Raw genomic sequence first — 21,503 nt, 5'->3', positions numbered from 1 at the left:
AGGCATAAAGATGATTTAAGCCCTCTAACACCATTAATCTTCTCAGAGATACAGCCTCCGGTGATATGCTTGATAAATTAATTTTTTGACCACAAATATAAAACAATCTAATTAAATGTGTCACAGTCATACCATGTTAACAGAACAGCATAGGAATCATGGTAGGTTTTCAAACATTTAAAGTATGAATTTAAAGAGAGTAACAATAAAAACAAATTCTCACAGTAAAATGAGATCTATGATTAATACAATTAGGACTAGAAATCTCCTAAACCCATTCCCAACCAGGTAATCCCCTCTAACTGTTTCCCTTTCCCAACTGACAAAATTCATGGCCAATTTGCTAACAAGCCCTATTTAAGGTGTTAACACAGATACATAAAGCCCTAAATAATGTTGACCCCAAATATAGGAAGGAGCAACCTGCCGGGGGGGGGGGGACAACAGGAAAGCCCTGTTGGTACTGCCATCTCGCCATCTTCCTCTGTGGTTTGAGGGGTTGGTGGTATATGAGATGGCATGACATTCCCTCTGAAGTGCATCTGTGTCATGATTGTACTATATGCTTTTCAACTATTGGTTAAGGTGCATCTCTGTACCTAGGCCTTTAGATGTCTTCCCTCCTTCTGCATCACTGATCTGCACTGCTGTTTTGATATGGGCTAGTTATGTGGTTTTCCTTTATTTTTTTAATATAATTTGCATCTATTCCAATTGTGACATTTTTGCAACCCACCCTGAGACTTCTGATGAAGGACCAGCTATAAGTACAAATAGAGAAAATAAGTAACACCACCGTCATTCCATGTTCCCTTCAACTTCTTCCTCACGCTTACCTTAACATTCCGTGCTCAAAGTAATTCCTTCCCCTCGAAACACAAACCCCAAATGTGATTAATTACAAATGTACATACAGCATCTTCTCTCCAGAGATTAATGATTTTATTCTGAGAAGAAATCAGCCTTCCATATCTAAAACAATAACACCAGTTTTTAAAATAATAATGTTAAGGGGGAGGGGAGTAGGCTACATGTGCACAGATAAGGTAACAGTATTATATTTTATTTAAAAAGATAAAGATACACATATGTCATGCTAAGGTGCACTGATCCTTGCCTCCTGGTCCTGCAGCTACATGGCTGGATTGTACAAGCACACTCAGACAATTATGGTGGCACAATCCTGAGGACGAGGCTGAAGCCAGCGCTTCTTATGCACATTCCAATAAAAACTGGAGGCATGGAAGGATGACCCCACCTGGCACCAACTAAGGTTGTTGGGAGGCTACAACCACAATCTTCTCTTGGGAGTGAGCCTCATTGGACTCAGTAAGCCTTACTTCTGAGTAAACATGCACAGGATTGAACTGCAAATCACCACTTTGAGGTACTTGAGGGTGAGATGCAAAAGTAGTACACAGCCAAAGATAATGACTTGTTCAAAGCCCACCTAATGGTATTTGCAGCTATCTGGAATTTGGACCAGGTTCTTCCATGCTGTTGTAACTGAAAATCCAAATGCACCATGCCATCCTGGCCTTGTTTTAAGGACCTAACTTCACTTTAATATAATTCTAACAAAGTATTTTCTTTCACTTTCACTAATATCAGTAGGTCTGACTTAATGGAAACATCTGAAATGTGTATATAAAATAGCAAGACATTGAAAATACTAGAAATTTCTTTAGCTGCTGCTAGTAAATGTACCCATTTGCCCAAGCTTTCTTAGAGCTGTACAAAGCAGAAATGTAATTGATGGAGACAATCAAAATACAACAACAAAATCAAACCTAAAAACCAAGTCTTTAAGCTGCCTTTTGGAGAGTCAACATTTGTGGCACTTCAAAGGAAAATTTGACAGGATAGTGCCAAAGGCCTGAATTAGCACCTAAGTTCTTTTTTCACATTCTGTTCCGGATTCAGAAGTTGCAATCCAGGCAGTCAGGATGAGATCATGTCATAGGCAATATACTTGGTGTTGGGGGGGGCGGGAACCCAGTCTATATAAAGCTTCAAAGCACATCATTAACCCATGAGGTTTTGCTCCCTCCCTTTTCCATTGATCAATTTTGATCCTTGCATGAAATAACAAGTTCTTCAAGTCAGCCACTTTGTCGTTGCTTTGCCTTTTCATTCATAAAGTGGGGAGGCCCACTGCGACAAAGTTTATGAATCCCTGATCTAAAGTGAAGCATATCGTCCAGAAGGGATGCCACCTGTTTCTACTGATCAACATTCCAATTATCTTCGCATTCACTGAACAACCAAAGTAGTATTGCAATGCTCAGACCTAAAACATGCCTCCTACCATGATTGTCAAAGGGATAATTAGAGAAACCACTTCCATGCAAAAGTACCGGGTAGTATAAACCTACAACCATCCAAAACCGGGGTGGGGAACCTCAGGCCAAGGCAATATGTGGGCCTCCAGGCCTTTCTATCTGGCCTCTCTATCTCCAGGCCTCAGGATTCTCCTCAGGCCACACCCCCTCCTCAGCCACACCCACATGGAATGTTTTTGCCTGACTGGAATGTGCCTTTGAACTCTGATAATGCCTCTTGCTTACCTGAATGGGGGATAGAGAAGGGATGAGAGAGAGTGTGCGTAGAAACTAGCCTACTCTACAAAGGTAAAACTGACAGCTGTTGGGCTGCCCACTTTTGCCTCTGGTCCCACCCGCCACTGGGGTGTTGTCCAGAAAAGAAAGTGGCCCTTGAACCAAAAAAAGTTTCCCCCTTCTGATCCAAAGAGACATATACATCTAGGCATATACCTAGTTTCATCAACAAGATGAGCAAGGGAGGTATTGGGGGGAGTGATCTGTGGCTTCTCAACATCAGATACCTGCTCTAGGCATTGGAAGAGACACTTTGCTGGGCATTTCCATTATTGGATTCATTTGCCTTGTAACTGTCCCGTGCATCGTTATCAGTATCATCTGCAGTCTTCAAGTCTGCCTTTTCCACCGGTGAGCCTGATGTTAAAGGTTTGCAGACATAGCAAAAGAACTTTAAACACAGTACCAATCCTTCTGAAATATTGGAGGAAAAAAGCTTTTTGCACGGGTGGCAAAACTGGTAGAACACGAGCATAAAAAGAACAGCTATGCAGTAGCCAATCAGCAGCTGTAAGACCAGCAAAGGGGCACACACATACGTGTAGACATCGGTCTTGTACATATACCACATTAGCAAGAGAAAAGCATTCTCAAGGAACCTCAGTATGTAATATAAAGACAGTCTGTACCAGTTTTGGGATTTGTCAATTAAGTCAGAATCATTCAACTTCAGCTGCACAGCTGACCAACAAAACATATTAATACCAGCATACAGGAAAGTGAGAAGGCATAAGACAATGGTGGTGCCCACTTTGCTCAAAGCCTTCTCTATATTTTCTGGCAAAGTACACTTACTTTGCCAGAAGAGAATCCATGGGTGAAAGAAAAAAGCAAAGAAATTCACAAGCACCACAGGGAGGATCCAGATTTGAAGGACTGAGCTGAAGAGGACAAGGACTATAACCCTAGAAGCAATCTCAAAGCTTCTCCAAAGGAAGATGCAGAGGTAGGCTGCAGGTTTCACGCTGACATCGTAATCATCATAGTTAATCTTAATGGCCAGGATGTTGCATCGCAGCGCTCCATATACAATCGATAGGAGAGAAAGAGCCATGAAGATACCTGAGAAAAGAAAAGGCAATCGGAACTTTCTGAAAGCACTGTTATTCCCATTTCCCTCACTAAGGAATCAGAGATAAAAGATAAACAATAGCTACTTGCTAAGTCTGTAACTGAGATAGGTGTTAAGCCAGGACCTTCCAGGATCCTTCCCACCTTATGTTTTTCAAACAGAGGATGGCTGTTGTAACTCACTTCTGTATCTATAGGCAAAAATGTTTTGCCTCAGTGACTAATACATGCCAACTGGGATTCAGACTATGAGAGAAAACCAGTTTCAAGATTCTCCCAAGTTTTTTTTGGGGGGGGGGATTTAGGCAAGGTGCTGCAATCCAGAGTGGTGGTGGACCTTCCCCACCTATCAGAGTGTTTGATCCTCACAGACTTGCAAAATGGGATGCTCATGTGCAGGCAGAACTTTCAATCACGGTCCATACACATGAAATCAGATCTTGTAAGAATATATTTTACTTTTCATTCAAAAGCTCCAAATAGATTTTCACAGAACAACAAATACTATTTCTCTAGTATATTTCACATGGAATGCAAAACGGGAATATTAGTCTGATAAAGTCTTATTGCCTGGTGTGTGTGTGTGTGTGTGTGTGTGTATGTGTTTTAAAAAATGCTGCTTTTCAGGTGTTGGGTTTTGTGGTTGTTCATATTTTTGAAAACTGCAAGTAATGAATGTTTTGCCATTCAAACTGGTTTTTAATGCATAAAACCAGTGCTGGACTTTTTCCAACCCATTCATATCAGTGATATCCTGCCAGAGATTGCTTTGCTACTTTCCCACAGCTATTTCAGGTGGAGATTATTTCAAAATATGCCTTCCATTATTACTCAAATTACACATCAAAGGAGCAAGCAAACAAGGTAGCACAAGAGAATGCAATTGATTGGCTAGCTATTAGGGCTTGTCTAACAAGCGGCAGGGACTGCTGCAAAGCTTTGAAATAGCTCCAGCACATTACTATTAGGGTGATCAGGGATTCACTAGAACATCGATGGGCAAACCTTTCAGCCTGAGGGCCCTACCTGGACATCAAAATTGTATAGCAAGCTGCAGATCCTCAAGAAAGAAAGAAAAGGAGTTGAAATAAACATAACACCTTGTTGATTGCTATAATTCTACTACCAAAATGATGAATTATACAATAAGGAAACCAATAATGAAACCATGTGCTTCATCCAAATCCACTTTGCCCTGAGAAAAAAAGCAAGGTGCTTATTTATTTTAATTTAGTACTCAGCAACCATCTACTTGTCTGTGGTCATCAGAACGTTTGGTTCATTAACTCCTTCAAAGGCTACATTCACTGATATATTACAGGTTATTTCAATGTACTCCTGAGATTTGTTTAACTTTAAAGCAATTAATCTCTGGACACAAGTCTGAAAATGCTAGAATTAATTTCAAACCTCCAACTAACCTGCTAATAGGATTCCCCACACACAGGGGCATCATTACCGGGGTGCGGAGGGTGCGGCCCGCACCCGGGTGTCACCATGAGGGGGGTGACACCCAGAGCCGCCCCGCGCCGTTGCCCAGCAAGGCTGCTCCAACGGGCGGACGGGCGGGCAGGACCAGGAACAGCGTCGGCGGGGCGAGGGAGGCGCGCCGGCATTCCCAGGCCTTCTCCGGCTGGGTGCCCCTCCGGCGCGCGCCCTCCCAGGGGCATGGATGGGGTGGCTGGCCCCGAGGGCACGCACGTGGGCGCGCATACACAAGCCCAGCCACCTCATCCATGCCCCTGGGAGGGTGCGCACCGGAGGTCCACACCCCCCTGCACTCCCGCTAGTGACGCCGCTGCCCACACATATTACTTGTAACTCTGGATGACTTCAAGCTGCTCCTTTGAATTCATTTTCCCATAGAATGTGTCATAAGATGTTGTCCAACAGCAGCATTTTTAGCAGCTCCTCATCAAACATCACTGCAAGAGAATATTTTAAATATCTCATTCATTCACTGGTGATCACTCGTGGCCGAGTAAGATTGTCTTCCAAGATAAGGTCTTTAACAGTGGGTCCGTAAGTGACTGTGGAGGCCAATTCTGGATCCACACAGCCTCCCACAGTGAGAACATAGGTTTCCAGATGGAAGATGGTCGCAATGAGGATTCGTTTGATGTGCCTTCCACTTGGCTCATTTGTCCCGTTTGCCCTGTATTCGTGCTTCTTCGAAGTCCACAGCATAATAGTTGGATAATAGTCGACCTCCATTTGGGACGTTCATGTGCCAAGACTTCCCAGTTCTCGATGTTCATGTTACATTTTTTTAGATTCGCTTTAAGAACATCTTTAAACCTCTTTTGCTGTCCACCTATGTTCCGTTTTCCATCCTTAAGTTGAGAGTAAAGTAGCTGCTTTGGAAGACGGTGATTAGGCATTCAAACAACATGGCCAGTCCAGCAAAGTTGATGTTGAAGGATCATTGTTTCAACACTGGTAGTCTTTGCTTCTTCCAAAATGCTAACATTAGTCCGTCTGTCTTCCCAAGTAATTTGCAGAATTTTCTGGAGGCAGCGTTGGTGGAATCTTTCAAGAAGTTGGGAGTGGCGTTTATAAATGGTCCATGTTTCACAGGCATACAGTAAGGTCGGTAGTACAATGGCTTTGTAAATAAGCATTTTGGTCTCCCTGCAAATATCCTGATCCTCGAACACTCTACGCTTCATTCGGGAGAATGCAGCACTCGCAGAGCTCAGACGATGTTGAATTTCAGCATTGATGTCAGCTTTTACAGAGAGATGGCTGCCAAGATAGGGGAAGTGATCAGCATTCTCCAACATCACACCATTAAGCCGGATTGATGGTGCTACAGAGGGACAAGTTTGCACCTGTTGATGAAGCACTTTGGTTTTTTTAATATTAAGTGAGAGCCCAAGCTTTCCATATGCTTCTGTGAACACATTTAGGATAGTTTGAAGATCTTTCTCTGAATGTGCGGAGACTACATTAACATTGGCATATTGAAGTTCTACGACAGAGGTTGACATTACCTTACTTTTTGCTTTCAGCCTACTGAGATTAAAAAGCTTTCCATCTGTTCAATATATAATTTCCACACCAGTAGGAAGTTTCCCCTCAATAAGGTGTAGAATCATACCAATGAAGATAGCAAGGTTGGAGCAATGACACATCCCTGTTTTACGCCTGATCCAACTCTGAATGGATCACTCTGAAAGCCATCGTTGTCCAAAATTGTCACTGTCATGTTGTCATGAAGGAGTCCCAAAATATTCACAAATTTATCAGGGCATCCAGTTTTCAGAAGGATGGTCCAGAGAGCGGTTCAATTCAGTGTCAAAGGCCTTAGTCAGATCAATAAACGCCATATATAAAGATTGATTCTGCTCCCAGCATTTTTCTTGAAGCTGTCATGCAGTGAAGATCATGTCCACTGTCGCCTTGGAAGGGTGGAAACCATTTTGAGATTCGGGGAGGACATCCTGTGAGATCGGCAGGAGGCGATTTGCGAGGATCCTTGCAAGGATTTTACCTGCAGTAGCAAGAAGAGAGATAGCTCTATAGTTCCCACAATCTGTTCTATCACCCTTCTTAAAAAGGGTGATAATTATGGCATCCCTAAAGTCTTCTGGGATCTCCTCCCTCATCCAGATTTTTTCAATGAGCTTATGAAGTTGTGTAAATTCAGGCCCACCTTCTTTAAAGACTTCAGCAGGAATCCCATCAGGTCCTCTAGCTTTGTTATTCTTCATTTGATTGATGGCTTTACTGACTTAATCCAAATTAGGGGATACTGCAAGCTTGTCTCTAGTTTGTTGTTGCGGAATTTGCGAGAAGACCTCATCAGCCATGATAGAGTTACGATTAAGGAGGTCATGGTAATGCTGTTTCCAGCACAGTGCAATAGACTCTTTATCCTTAAGAAGTTTGGTACCATCCATTGAACGTAAGGGATTTGTACCATAATTTGTTGGTCTATACATGGCCTTTGTGGCATTAAAAAAGCCCTGTGCATCGTGCACATCTGCAAAGTGCTGGATTTCTTGAGCTTTCTTTATCCATCAGGCGTTTTTAAGTCCTCTAGCTCTTCTTTGGACCTCAGCCTTTGCACTGGCATAATCTTTTTTCTTAGCAGCACAGTTAATGTCTTTCTGCTATATCTGGAAGGCTTTCTTTTTCTTGTCAATGATACGTTCAATCTCACTATCATTCTCATCAAGCCAAACCTGGTGTTTGTTAGTTTGGTATCCAAAAGTTTGTTCACATGCTGCAATAATGGATGTCTTCAGTTTAATCCAGTGTTCCTCGACATTTTCATGGAGTTCCGTCAGTAGATGTTTCTTGAGAGCTGTTTGAAAGCAAGCTCACTTAATAGGATCTTGAAGGGCATAGATGTTCATTTTACGCCTTGGTTTTCTTCTGGATCAACCGTGATGATAATAACCAGTGGTTCCACTCTGCAGAGCTCAAGTGGCTCCGTGGTTCACCCCGGAGCTAAGAGTGATGAAGCAAGAAAGGAGAAGGCTTGAGTGCAAATGGAGACGAACTCCCGACGGCTGTGGTCTTGCACTTGTGAAGGTCTCTACCAAGCTCTATGTGAAGGCGGTGAGGGCAGCGAAGAAGCAGTACTTTGCTGCCTCCATTCAGTCATCTTCTAACCGCCCAGTGGAACTTTATAAAGTTGTTCGGGGACTTTTACACTTTGGGCCTCAGAACGCAATAATACCATCAATAGCCCGCTGTAATGAGGTTGCGAGACACTTCCAAGATAAGATCACGAACATCCGCCGGGACCTTGACTCCAATATTGTAGCAGTTGAGCCTAATGAGGTGTCCGGAGCACAGTCTTGTCCTGTTTTATTGGATGAGTTTCAGTTGGTACAGCTCGAGGATGTGGACAAGGTGCTTGGACAGGTGCGGGCGACCACTTCTGCTCTGGATCCTTGCCCCTCGTGGCTAATAAAAGCTAGCAGAAACGGAACAGCCGGATGGGCCAAGGAGGTGATCAATGCCTCCCTACGAGAGGGAGCGGTACCACCCTGCCTGAAACAGGCAGTGGTGAGACCGCTCCTAAAGAAACCCTCCTTGGACCCTGAAAACCTTGACAACTATAGACCGGTAGCAAATGTTCCGTTCTTGGGCAAGGTCTTAGAGCGTGTGGTCGCTCGCCAGCTCCAGGCTCTCTTGGATGAAACTGATTATCTGGATCCATGTCAATCGGGCTTTCGGCCGGGGTTTGGTACAGAAACAGCCTTGGTCGCCCTGTATGATGACCTCTGTCGGGAGAAAGACAGAGGGAGTGTAACTCTGTTGGTTCTCCTTGATCTCTCAGAGGCTTTTGATACCATCGACCATGGTATCCTTCTGGGACGTCTTGCGGACTTAGGAGTTGGAGGCACTGCTTGGCAGTGGCTGTGCTCCTACCTCGAGAATCGTCTCCAGAAGTTGATGCTTGGGGAGCATTACTCGAACCCCTGGATACTCCAATATGGGGTCCCACAGGGTTCAGTTCTGTCCCCCATGCTCTTTAATATCTATATGAAGCCGCTGGGTGAGGTCATTAGGAGATTTGGAGTGCGTTTCCAGCAATATGCTGATGATACGCGGCTCTACTTCTCCTTTTCATCTTCCTCAGGTGAGGCTGTTAATGTACTAAACCGCTGCCTGGCCGCGATAATGGACTGGATGAGAGCTAACAAACTGAGACTCAATCCTGACAAGACTGAGATGCTGTTGGTGGGGGGGCTCTCTGCCCAGATGGATGATGTCCGACCTGCCCTAGATGGGGTTACACTCCCCCTAAAGGAGCAGGTCCGTAGTTTGGGGGTCTTATTAGATCCGCTCCTGTCACTGGAGGCTCAAGTAGCCTCGGTGGCACAGAATGCGTTCTACCAGCTTCGGCTGGTAGCCCAACTACGACCCTATCTGGAGAGGGAGAACCTCGCCACAGTTATCCATGCTCTGGTAACCTCTAGATTGGACTACTGTAATGCACTCTACGTAGGGTTACCTCTGAAGACGGTTCGGAAACTTCAGCTGGTGCAGAATGCTGCGGCCAGAGTCCTTACTGGGACTAAAAAATTTGATCATATAACACCTGTCCTGGCCCAGCTGCACTGGCTACCAATATGTTTCCGGGCCAGATTCAAAGTGTTGGTTCTTACCTATAAAGCCCTTAACGGCATCGGACCGCAATACCTGGCGGAACGCCTCTCCCGCTATGTACCTACCCGGTCACTGCGCTCGACGTCGAAGGCCCTTCTCCGTGTCCCAACGCATAAGGAGGCACGGAGAACGACAACTAGAGCTAGGGCCTTCTCGGTGGTGGCCCCCGAACTATGGAACGCCCTCCCTGACGAGATACGCCTGGCGCCTTCTCTGTTATCTTTTCGGCGCCAGGTAAAGACCTACCTCTTTGCCCAGGCATTTTAAAAATTTTAAAATTGAATTTAAATTTGGAATTTTAATTATGTTTTATTGTGTACTGTATTGTATTTACATCCGCTTGTACTTGCAGAGCAGGGGGTAGGACTTCCAAACAGTCTTGATCTCAGTACTTCTATTTTTATAGATTAAGTATTAGGAGAGGGGGAAATGCAGGCCTGTTGCATAGTGATGGGAAATCTGTGACTTCTAGATGTTGTTGGACTATTTATTATTTCTTTCTTTATTATTTGATTTATATCCCACCCTTCCTACCAGCAGGAGGACTACAACGTCACTCATTTCTGGCAATTGGCTATGCTGGCTGGGGCTGATGGGAGCTGGAGTCCAACAATATTTAGAGACCCAAAGGTTCCCCTCTCCGTGCTGTAATGTGCAGAATGGATATCAGTTTCTTATAATTTACTATGTAGCACTCCATAAAGAAACATAGCGCTTAATTTTATTCATTTACTATATTTATGGAAAGCCCCTCAATAACATTGTTCTTTAGGTGACTTGCAGCATAAAAAGATAAAAGTACAATTAAAAACACAATATCCTACATTAAATAGCAAACTGCAGCATAAAGATTTCTGGCACCCTCATTTCCAGCAAAGAGAAGAGCAGGTGAATTCAGGCAAATGGCTAACAAAATATACAGCACACAAGTGATCCAGAACACTAAAAGCCCAGGGTTTGAAAAGGCTGGGGAACATTCACCTGCTAACAAAATGACTATAAAGAAGGTAATTAACTGTTCTTTCCTGCATCTGGTTTTCTAAACAGCTCATGAAGGGAGAGGATTTAGCTGTTACTCATAATTCCTCTCTAAGCACTCACTAAAAGAGAATAGTGAAAAACGTGTCAATTATACTTACTTCTAGTTGCTGTGATCTCCTGCTGCAAGACACATATGTACAGTTGAAGTGTCAGCTGAGGTGCCGAGCCCAAGAAAGCCTGGATCACTGATGCCCGACTAAATGCAGATCTGTGTGTAAACAGCTTGCCCTCAGCCTGGCCAACTTCCTTCTCAACTTCTTCTGAATGTCCATCTTTTGGCATCTGCCTCTTCTTCGTGATGCTGACATAAGGCTCTTCTATTCTGCCTGCATGAAAGTAAATGTAAAACACTTCCACGCACCTGGAGGGAGACAGACAACAGAAGGCATTACTTACATCTAACACAATTGCCTTTAAGTGGGATCTCTAATTAGAAAGAAGTTCTCTCTAACTGCAGCTAAAGTAGGGGGTCCACACTCACTGGCTGGGTATCCCTATACATGATGTGGGGGCAGATACATATTCCCAACTGATATGATCTCTCTCACAAACACACACCTTTTAAAGGGGGAAATCAAGTCATATGTGCCCACTGCTCATCATATGTGCAGTAGGGGACATGGTCACTCCCCCGCACTGTGCATACTGGAAAACTGGTGGAGAGCCTTATTAAATGCTCCAAAAGGTGGGCATGTGAAACACCTTCTTAAGCTCATTCTTAAAATCACACAATCACAGAAAGGACTAGTGCAACATATCAGACTGAACATATTTAATATTTGTTGTTGCTATGTGCCTTCAAGTTGATCACGACTTATGGCGACCCTATCAATCAGCGACCTCCAATAGCATCTGTTATAAATCACCCTGTTCAGATCTTGTAAGTTCAACACTGTGGCTTCCTTTATGGAATCAATCCATCTCTTGTTTGGCCTTCCTCTTTTTCTACTCACTTCTGTTTTTCCCAGCATTATTGTCTTCTCATTATGTGTCCAAAGTATGATAACCTCAGTTACATCATTTTAGCTTCTAGTGATAGTTCTGGTTTAATTTGTTCTAACACCCAATTATTTGTCTTTTTTGCAGTCCATGGTATACACATTGTACTGCCTTCAAGTAGGATCGCCATAAGTTGGAATTGACTTGAAGGCAGTACATTACATTGGTATGCACAAAGCTCTCCTCCAACACCACATTTCAAATGAGTTTATTTTTCCCTTATCCACTTTTTCCACTGTCCAACTTTCACATCCATACAGAGATCAGGAATACCATGGTCTGAATGATCCTGACTTTAGTGTTCAGTGATACATCTTTGCACTTGAGGACCTTTTCTAGTTCTCTCATAGCTGCTCTCCCCAGTCCTAGCCTTCTTCTGATTTCTTGACTATTGTCACCCTTTGGGTTAATGACTGTGCTGAGGTATTGATAATCCTTGACAAGTTCAATGTCCTCATTGTCAACTTTAAAGTTACATAAATCTTCTGTTGTCATTACTTTAGCCTTCTGGATGTTCAGCTGTAGTCCTGATTTTGTGCTTTCCTCTTTAACTTTCATCAGCATTCGTTTCAAGTCGTTACTGGTTTCTGCTAGTAGTATGGTATCATCTGCATATCTGAAATTATTGATATTTCTTCCTCCAATTTTCACACCTCCTTCATCTTGGTCCAAATCCGCTTTTTGTAAGATATGTTCTGCGTATACATTAAATAAATAGGGTGATAAAATATACCCGTGTCTCACACCCTTTCCAATTGGGAACCAATCAGTTTCTCCATATTCTGTCCTTACAGTAACCTCTTGTCCAGATTATAGGCTGCGCATCAGGACAATCAGATGCTGTGGCACCCCTATTTCTTTTAAAGCATGCCATATTGTTTCATGATCTACACAATCAAAGGCTTTGCTGTAATCTATAAAGCACAGGGTGATTTTCTTCTGAAATTCCTTGGTCCATTCCATTATCCAACATATGTTTGCGATATGATCTCTGGTGCCTCTTCCCTTTCTGAATCCATCTTTGACATCTGGCATTTCTCACTCCATATATGATAAGAGCCTTCGTTGTAGAATCTTGAGCATTACTTTACTTGCCTGGGATATTAAGGCAATCGTTTGATAATTACTGCATTCCCTGGCACCTACTTTCTTTGGAATTGGGATGTACACTGAACGCTTCCAGTCTGTGGGCCATTGTTTAGTTTTCCATATTGGTTGACAGATTTTAGTCAAAATTTGGACAGATTCAGTCTCAGTAGCTTGTAGCAACTCTATTGGTATGCCATCTATTCCTGGTGATTTGTTTCTTCCAAGTATTTTAAGAGCAGCTTTCACCTCATATTCTAACATTCCTGGTTCTTCATCATGTGGTTCCTCCGTGAATAAATCTGTCATCCTTGCATCTCTTTTATAGAGTTCTTCAGTGTATTGCTTCCATCTTCCTTTTATTTCATCTCTGTCAGTCAGTGTGTTCCCCTGTTAATTATTCAGCATCCCTACTCTTGGTTTAAATTTCCCTTTCATTTCTCTAATCTTTTGGAATAGGACTCTTGTTCTTCCCTTTTTGTTGTCCTCTTCTAAACAGGACCTACAAACTGCAGCAAGATACTGTCCTGTGGTTCAACACCATCCATGAAGAAAGAGTGCCCCTTTGTGGACAGTAATATAGGGAGTTGTTGTTTTTGTTCTTCCCTTTTTGTTGTCCTCTTCTATTTCTATACAATAACTATTGTAAACATACTAGTCGCTGTATTGTTGCATTTAGGGTTCTGACTGTGTTTCTATCTCCTTTTACTTTTGCTTTCCTTCTCTCTTTAACCATTTTAAGAGTTTCGTTGGTCATCCATTGAGGTCTTTCTCTCTTTTTAACGAGACGTATTATCTTTTTGCATTCTTCTCTGATAATGTCTCTGACTTCATTCTATAGTTCTTCTGGTTCTGTGTCAACTAAGTTTAAAGCTTCAAATCTGTTCCTTATTTGATCTTTATATCCTTCTGTGATGTTATTTAAATTGTATTTTGGTATTATGATTGCTTTGTTGTTCTTCTTTAGCTTTACTCTGGTTTTTGATATGACCAGTTTATGATCTGTACCACAGTCTGCTCCTGGTCTTGTTTTCGCAAGTATGGAACTTCTCCATCTTCTGCTACCAATTATATAATCAATTTGATTCCTATGTTGACCATTTGGTGATGCCCACATGTACGGTTGCCTTTTCGGCTGCTCAAAAATGTGTTTGCGAGAAACAAATAATTTGCTTCACAGAATTCAGTAAGTCTTTCTCCTGCTTGATTTCTATCTCCTAAGCCCCATTTCCCCACAATTCCTAATTCTTCTCTGTTCCCTACTTTTGCATTCTAGTCCCCTATGATTATCAGCACATCTTGTTTTGGTGTGTGATCAATTTCTTCCTGTACTTCTGCGTAAAATCTCTCAAATTCCTCTTCTTCTATTTAATATATTCTATTCTATTTATAGTCTATATATTCTTCTGTTTATATTTAATATACATTACCCAAATCTTTCTGCAAAATACCTGAGGAAAGAGATTCTACAACCTCCTTAGGCAGCAAATATTTTTATTCTTACTGTAATAATTATAAAAATTATGTTTTATCATTACTATTGTGCATCCGATACAAATTGTATAACATTGCATAAATAAGGTGTGCAAACTCTGTGGCTAATTCACATCATTAGCTTTTCCTGCTGTAGCCACTCGATGCAATTCTCTTCCCATGTCAGGAATCCCTACAATCACAACTGCCAGTTGGGCAACCACTTGTGGGCAGAACCACTGAATGCTTCTGGATCAGGCTCTCATATGCAGTTGGGTACATGAATGACAAGGTAGTAAAATTTGTGTTAAAGGAGGAAAAGGGGGTTGCAAAGAAGCTGAATGAATTGCTTGAAACTGTGGAATTCATTGCAGGACATTTAGGGCAGATCCCTATGAAGGAAAACTGAGGAACTGAGGCAAACAGTGGAACCAGAGATTGATTGTCTACATCTTACTGACAAATTAAAAATGAACAAGTCCAGATGGCCTCGACCCAACCGTTCTTAAAAGAAATGTGAAATTGCTAATCTTCTAACATGGAGATGTAACTTGTCCCTAAAATAATCATCCATCCAAGAGGGATTAGGAAAGTTTTGTGCTGGTTAGCTTAACATCCGTTGTGGGCAACCTGATGGAGAACATTATTGAAGATAAAATTACCAAGCGTATAACACAGTAGTGGGAACCTTCAACTCATTGGCTTAATTAGGCCTGCAAGGCCTTGGAGGCTAGCCTACCAGGCTGCTTTGGGCAAACGATGGCCACCATGCCCAGTCAGAGGCAGGAAATATATGACGGGAAAGTTCAAGCCTAAGTGAAGAACTGGGAATGCGCTCAAAATGTTTGATCTTCGACATGCCCCTTCCCTGGATGTATTCCGCAAGGCCCTGAAGACGTGGCTATTTCAACAGGCCTTTGAGATCCTTTGGATGGGTTAATCTCCATGAATTGTCATCTATTATATACTGTAAATGTTTTATGAAGGTATTGATGACTGTCCAATATTTTATTGTAACTAATATGACTGCTTTGATATTATTGTATTTTATTCCATTTTAATGTACGTCACCTAGAGTGGCTATTTGCCAGATAGGCGACACACAAATTAAATATTATTATTATTATTATTATTATCTGATTTGGATTACTCATTAGGCTGTTTTAGAATCCCCCCCTCCCGGAATTCCTCCCCTAAAGTTTGTATGTATTTCTGCAAACCTTGGTGTTCCCCCAGCCTGCTGGTATCTCTCCCTTGTACATGGGTTATGCTGTTTTGGTGACATTAAGACCCACACTCAAAGAATGCCACTGGTATGTAGGATGGCACAGGAGAGGATGAATATAGGAAGCGGCTCCCAAGTCATGCTGGGAAAGGCTCCTGCCTGAAACCTGGGAGAGGTACTGCTAGTCAGTGTAGACCATGGATGGGGAACCTCAGGCCCAAGGGCTGAATGTCGCCCTCCACCCTCCTTCCCCAGTGGCAAACTTTCTCCCCAGTCCATCCCCTCACTAGCCTTGCTTTGCACCCTCCTTGAGTGTTTTTGCCTGGCTAGAATGTGTCCTTGCACTCTGCTTCTTGCCTGTCTGGATGCAGGACAGAGGAGGATGTATATGTGTAAAAACTAGCATACTATACAAAGGTAAAGTTAGCATTTGTGGCCCCACCCACTTTTTCTTCTTGTCTGGCCCACGAATGGCATATGGCCCCCAGCAGGTTGCACAGAAAGGAATGTGGCCCTCAGGCTGAAAAGCATAGTGTAGACAATATGAGTTGGATGGATTAACTGGCAGCTTCCAATGACTTCCTTTTTTGCAGAATGACTTCTGGTTTGGTAATAAATTCTAGAAGGGCGTCTGGGTTAGTCTGTTGCAGCAAAAACAACATAGAGTCTGGTGGCACCTTAAAGGCTAACACATTGATTGTGGCATTTGTGAACTAGAATCCGTTTCATCAGATGCATGAAATGCTATCTTCAGTTCACACGTATATATGAGTAGAGAGGAGAAAACATGTAAGACTTGGGGCCAAATGGTTATGAAATGTGGAAGGTCCCATTTATGGCAACTGAATTATAGTTTAAATGTATTAAGATAAATGCAGTCACCATTCACAACTGCAGTAATCGGGGATCATACCGTAACCCCAGTTTTGCAATGTCAATTTATACCTGCAGTGCAGGAGGAAACAAATATCTTGTATCAGACCTAAACAAATAGAATTAAACTTCTAATTCATCACTTTCATGCTGGACTCACTCTTCGAAGATCCTTTCTTGAACTTTTAGGTCAACAGCAGAATACCCTAGGAGAGGGAAATGTTTCTCCACTGGTTAATGTTTAGTTTTATTTAGAAAATTGAGGTCAGATTCATGTCTGTTTATTCCCTTGCATATAGACTGCTCTGTGTGACCTCTATGTGGAAAGCAGGAAGGGCGGAGCTGGCAGGCGATGGCATACACATATCACATTGGAAGATTAGCAGGTACAATGAACTCTTGAAGTTTTGAATGACGTTATTAGATCCTGTAATAATATTGCTAGACTCTCCCCCCAAACTTTTCCTAGTTTGGGGTTTGATTTGCATTTAAGATTTGACTTCAATAACAATCTGAAGAGGTTGGTACTCTGCAGTGCTTTGCTGAACTTGGTTCTTTGGCCAGAGAGATAATTGCCACAACATCCAATGATTTATTTAAACTATTTATTTCTATTAAAACAAATAGCTTGCCTTTCTAGGTAAAAATCTCCACTCTAGGTGATTTACAATGACATAAAATAAAACTTAACAAATTGTGAAAAGATATAATCAAAGAACAATAAATGGACGACAACATCAATTGCAAATTTTATGACACCTTAACAACGTAACAACTTTTATTACAGCATAAGCTTTTTTGCTGCAACAGTCTAAGACAGCTACCTCTCTGGAAATAAACAGGGAAAGAGCAAAAATAAATAAATACTCTGATAAGAACTAATTTAAAAATGCTGGCCAAAACAATACTATTTTCAATCCCCAGTTAAAATTAAATAAAGTCAACAGGCTCCAAAATCTAATCAGACAGGCAGGAATGAAAATGAAACCCAGGACACTGTCAGGCAGTTTTAAAGGGAGAAAAGTTCAAAAAGTTCGCAAACTGAACCTCTCCATGATGAGCATTTTATCATCTGTGTGCCATAGTGGTAAAGGCCTTTGTCTTTACCCCCACCACCAATCTTCTGTCTGTGAAGTTAAATTCTCAAGCAGATTTCCTGTGGTGCCATAGCACCAGACAGCTTTGCCCAACCTGGTGCCCTCTAGATATTTTGAACTACAACTCTCATAATCCCTGACCACTGATCATGCTGGCTGGGGCTGATGGGAGTTGTAGTCCAACAAAACATCTGGAGGGCATCAGGTTGAGGAAGGCTGATTTAGGGCTTTAAAATGGTAATACTAGCAACCAGAAGTGAGAGTCGAAATAAATTGCCAGCCAGTGAAGTTTAAATAAAACTGGAAAATGTGATCTATTGTGAAATTTCCAGACAGTGATGGCAGAGTGACTCTTTCCATCATTTTATTAAGTGGTCAGCTTCAAAACTAGGAAGGCCTCTTTTTAACAACTAGATTCTATTAACTAAATAACATTTGTAAACTTTTCTCACTTTAAAACTGCCTAAAACCCCGCTGTACTTCATTTTAAATGTTGTATATCTATTAAGACTTTGCAACCTATTTACCTCAGAGATGTAAAAAACAGGAGCCCCTTTGGAGGAAGGTGCAGGGTATAAATTTAATAAGTAAATAAATATGAGCCTAAAAAGTGGCAAATTGCCTCCAGAATGGCAAAGTACGTGTGTGGATATTTTGGACATGGAGAAAAAAAATCAGAGCACTTCCTACAGTTTTAGCATTGTTACGTTAAAAGAAACAAGGTACTCGACGGGCAGGTTATAAATATTCCCAATTAATAAAAATTAAAAATGTCTGCAATTTCTTTTGCTTCAATTTTAAAAGTGCAGTTGTGTGGGGCCGATAAGAAACTCAACCTTTTTAATTTAGGCTACAATCCAATACACACTTACCTGGGAATAAGTTCCACTGAACCCAACGGAGCTTACTCCTGAGTAGACATGAATTGGATTGCATTGTTCACAAGTTCAAATACTTTAGCTCGACCCCAAAGGTAGAGAGTAATCAAGAAGTGTGACTATATTATTTGCTCAGTATAGGCTCTCTGACAGCTTTCTGCCCTATTCACACCTTATAACTAGCTTTACAGGAACACATTCTAGAGATGGCTGTGCCTTTTACCAAATGCAGACATGCTTCTGTGCCAGTTACAGCTCACACCCAAAGCTGTTGTTATATGCCTTCCGGTCGATAACGACTTATGGCGACCCTGTGAAGCAGCAACCTCCAATAGCATCTGTCGTGAACCACCCTGTTCAGATCTTGTAAGTTCAGGTCTGTGGCTTCCTTTATGGAATCAATCCATCTCTTGTTTGGCCTTCCTCTTTTTCTACTCCCTTCTGTTTTTCCCAGCATTATTCTCTTTTCTAGTGAATCAGGTCTTCTCATTATGTGTCCAATGTATGATAACCTCATCATTTTAGCTTGTATTATCTGAATGGTCCCCATCCCAATGGGTATCAAAGAATTCACAATGAAAGAGGTCTGGCAGATTATTGATGGGGATTATGATAAAACTAATGTCCAGTTTTGGCACTGAGCATGCTCAGTATTCTGAAATGGGTTGCGAGCGCCATTTCATTGTGTTCTGGTGGGGCGTTCCTGTTCTAGAACAACTGGGGCAGCCTCCCCTCCTCATAGTGAAAGGCCCTCACCTCACCATTCGGGATTAAAGCCTCCCCAAAGCCCCCAGTGGTGGGGCTCCTCCTCCTCCAGGGAGCCGAGCGCGTCCCGGAGCTTCCTCGACTAAGAGTGCAGGCAGCGCAGGGCAAGGTGGCCCTCGCCGGCCGCATCCCCCCGACCCACCCACCTGACAATGGGTCCCAGCTGCAGGATGTGGAGGAGCAGGACTAGTGGCCTGTCCCTGCTGAGGTCGCGGTGGATGAAGACGAGGCTGAACTGGACCAAGACGCAGGGCAGGAGGGAGAAGAGCAGCGTCAGCGACTGCCAAATGCGGTCTCCCGCCGAGCGATAGGTGCTGCTGAGGTACAAGGCGGTCACCGTCTCGGCCACGAAGAGGAAGAGCGAGACGAGGACGGAGACCGGGAATTTCATCGCCGCCGCCGGGGGCAGGCCAGCCAGCGGGTCAGTGGGCTGCAGGGTGGGAGGCGGAGGAAGAGGAGGAGGAGGGCTGGCCACGCACGGTTCTCCGCAGCCGAGGCCCCCAGACGCCCATCTCCCGGAGCGAGGAGAGGAGAAAGGCTGCAGGCGGGAGACGCCCGAGACGCGCCTGCGAGGAATGCCCGCTAGGGGGCAGGCTTGGGAGAGCTGCGGCGCTGGCCGCCCAATTGTAAGAGACGTCCGTGCTGCTCTTCGCAAAGGCTTTGCTTTCTTCACACCGCTGGGGCTGAGCTGAGCGGTTGGTGGTGAATGAATGGAATAAGGATGACTGTCGGGGCTTGAGAGTCTGCCTTAGAGGTAAGAAGTCTTGCCTCCTAGCCCCAGATCCCTGAGGACTGACTGTGATTAGGGACCCCTTGATAGAACGCAACCCAGACAGTGAGCGAAGAACTGGCAGAAACTTATTTGCAAGCCTGTGCTTAGCTACAGAACTTCTTCCCTTTTTGATGTAGAAAAGGGATTTTTATCACTCAGGCGTGAATGCACTCACAACTGCTTTGTTCTCTGCCTGTTCATGGGTAAACCCGTTTTAGAATCATAACATAGAAGTGTTGGAAGGGGCCTGTAAGGCCACTGAGTCAAACCTCCTGCTCAATGCAGGAATCCAAATTAAAGCATACCCGACAGGTGGCTGTCCAGCTGCCTCTCGAATGTCTCAAGTTGGAGAGACCACCACCTCCCAATTTAACTCCCAATGTTACATTGCTTGCATGTACAGTGGAACCAGCTAGTTAGTTACCCAAGACCACTGATGACAGAGTGGCCTGTTATGATAACATGTAGAGTGTCCTAAGTATGATAACCTCACTTTCAGCTAAAATGATGAAACTGAGTTTATCATACTTTGGACACATCATGAGAAGACATGATTCACTAGAAAAGACCATAATGCTGGGAAAAACAGAAGGGAGTAGAAAAAGAGGAAGGCCAAACAAGAGATGGATTGATTCCATAAAGGAAGCCACAGACCTGAACTTACAAGATCTGAGCGGGGTGGTTCATGACAGATGCTCTTGGAGGTCACTGATTCATAGGGTCGCCATAAGTCATAATCGACTTGAAGGCACATAACAACAACAAAGAGGATGTGTGGGTGTGAATGGCTGCAACTGGAGGCTTGGAGGCACTGAAAGTTATGAACAACTGCTGGATGTCAGGCATACATCAACCATAAACAAATGTTATAATTCTAATGTAAGTCTGAGTACCCTAAAAGAGATCCAGTGGCCAGCACCCTATGTATCTTCATTTCATATTGCTATCGTATGTACTAAAGATCCAGTGTGGTGTAGTGAATAGGGTTTCACATTCAAATCTCTGCCACAGTCAGAGCACACTGGATAGTCTCTCACGCCCATCTCACAAGGCTGGTGTGGGGATAAAAAGAGTGGGGTTGGAGCTCCTTAGAGGAAGGGTGAAATGAAAGAATAATACTATAGATAAATATTGTGGGCTTCCATAGGCATCTGGTTGGCCATGAAAACAGGATGCTGGACCAGTGCCTAGACTCAGTGGTGGGTTGGATGAGGGCCAATAAGCTGAGTCTGAATCCTAGCAAGACAGAGGTGCTGTGGGTTGGTAGTTCCCAAGTTAATTGGTGAGTTGCCCGCTTTGGATGGGGTTGTATTCCTTCTGAAAGATGGATCCATCTTTGTCACTAGAGGCCCAGGTGACTTCAGTAGCTAGGACTGCCTTTCACCCGCTTCATCTGATAAGACAGCCGTAGCTGTTTCTGGACTGGGATAGCCTGTCCACTGTTGTCCATGCACTGGTAACTCCAGGCTGGATTACTGT

General features: G+C 43.2%; 2 protein-coding genes across 2 annotated transcripts in view; both read right to left on the bottom strand.

The window, feature by feature from the left end:
- Window positions 1–3,494, bottom strand: part of LOC133385091 (cytochrome b-245 heavy chain) — a 51,640-nt gene extending 48,146 nt beyond the window's left edge. Inside the window, exon 1 of the mRNA XM_061627398.1 lies at window positions 3,414–3,494. Within this exon, the coding sequence (XP_061483382.1) occupies window positions 3,414–3,433 (20 nt within the window). The 5' untranslated portion in view covers window positions 3,434–3,494. The remainder of the gene's footprint in view (window positions 1–3,413) is intronic.
- Window positions 302–19,812, bottom strand: XK (X-linked Kx blood group antigen, Kell and VPS13A binding protein). Its single transcript, XM_061627403.1, has 3 exons — window positions 19,399–19,812; window positions 10,955–11,217; window positions 302–3,680 (listed from the first exon to the last, which is right to left on the bottom strand). The coding sequence occupies exons 1-3, from the start codon at window positions 19,641–19,643 to the stop codon at window positions 2,851–2,853; spliced, it is 1,338 nt and encodes a 445-aa protein (XP_061483387.1). The 5' UTR covers window positions 19,644–19,812; the 3' UTR covers window positions 302–2,850.
- Window positions 19,813–21,503: the final 1,691 nt, after the last annotated feature.

Source organism: Rhineura floridana, chromosome 5 (genome assembly GCF_030035675.1).
Source record: "Rhineura floridana isolate rRhiFlo1 chromosome 5, rRhiFlo1.hap2, whole genome shotgun sequence".
Classification (NCBI taxonomy): Eukaryota; Metazoa; Chordata; class Lepidosauria; order Squamata; family Rhineuridae; genus Rhineura; species Rhineura floridana.
Note: the sequence above shows the minus strand (reverse complement) of the source record. Positions and strands in the feature narration are given on the sequence as shown.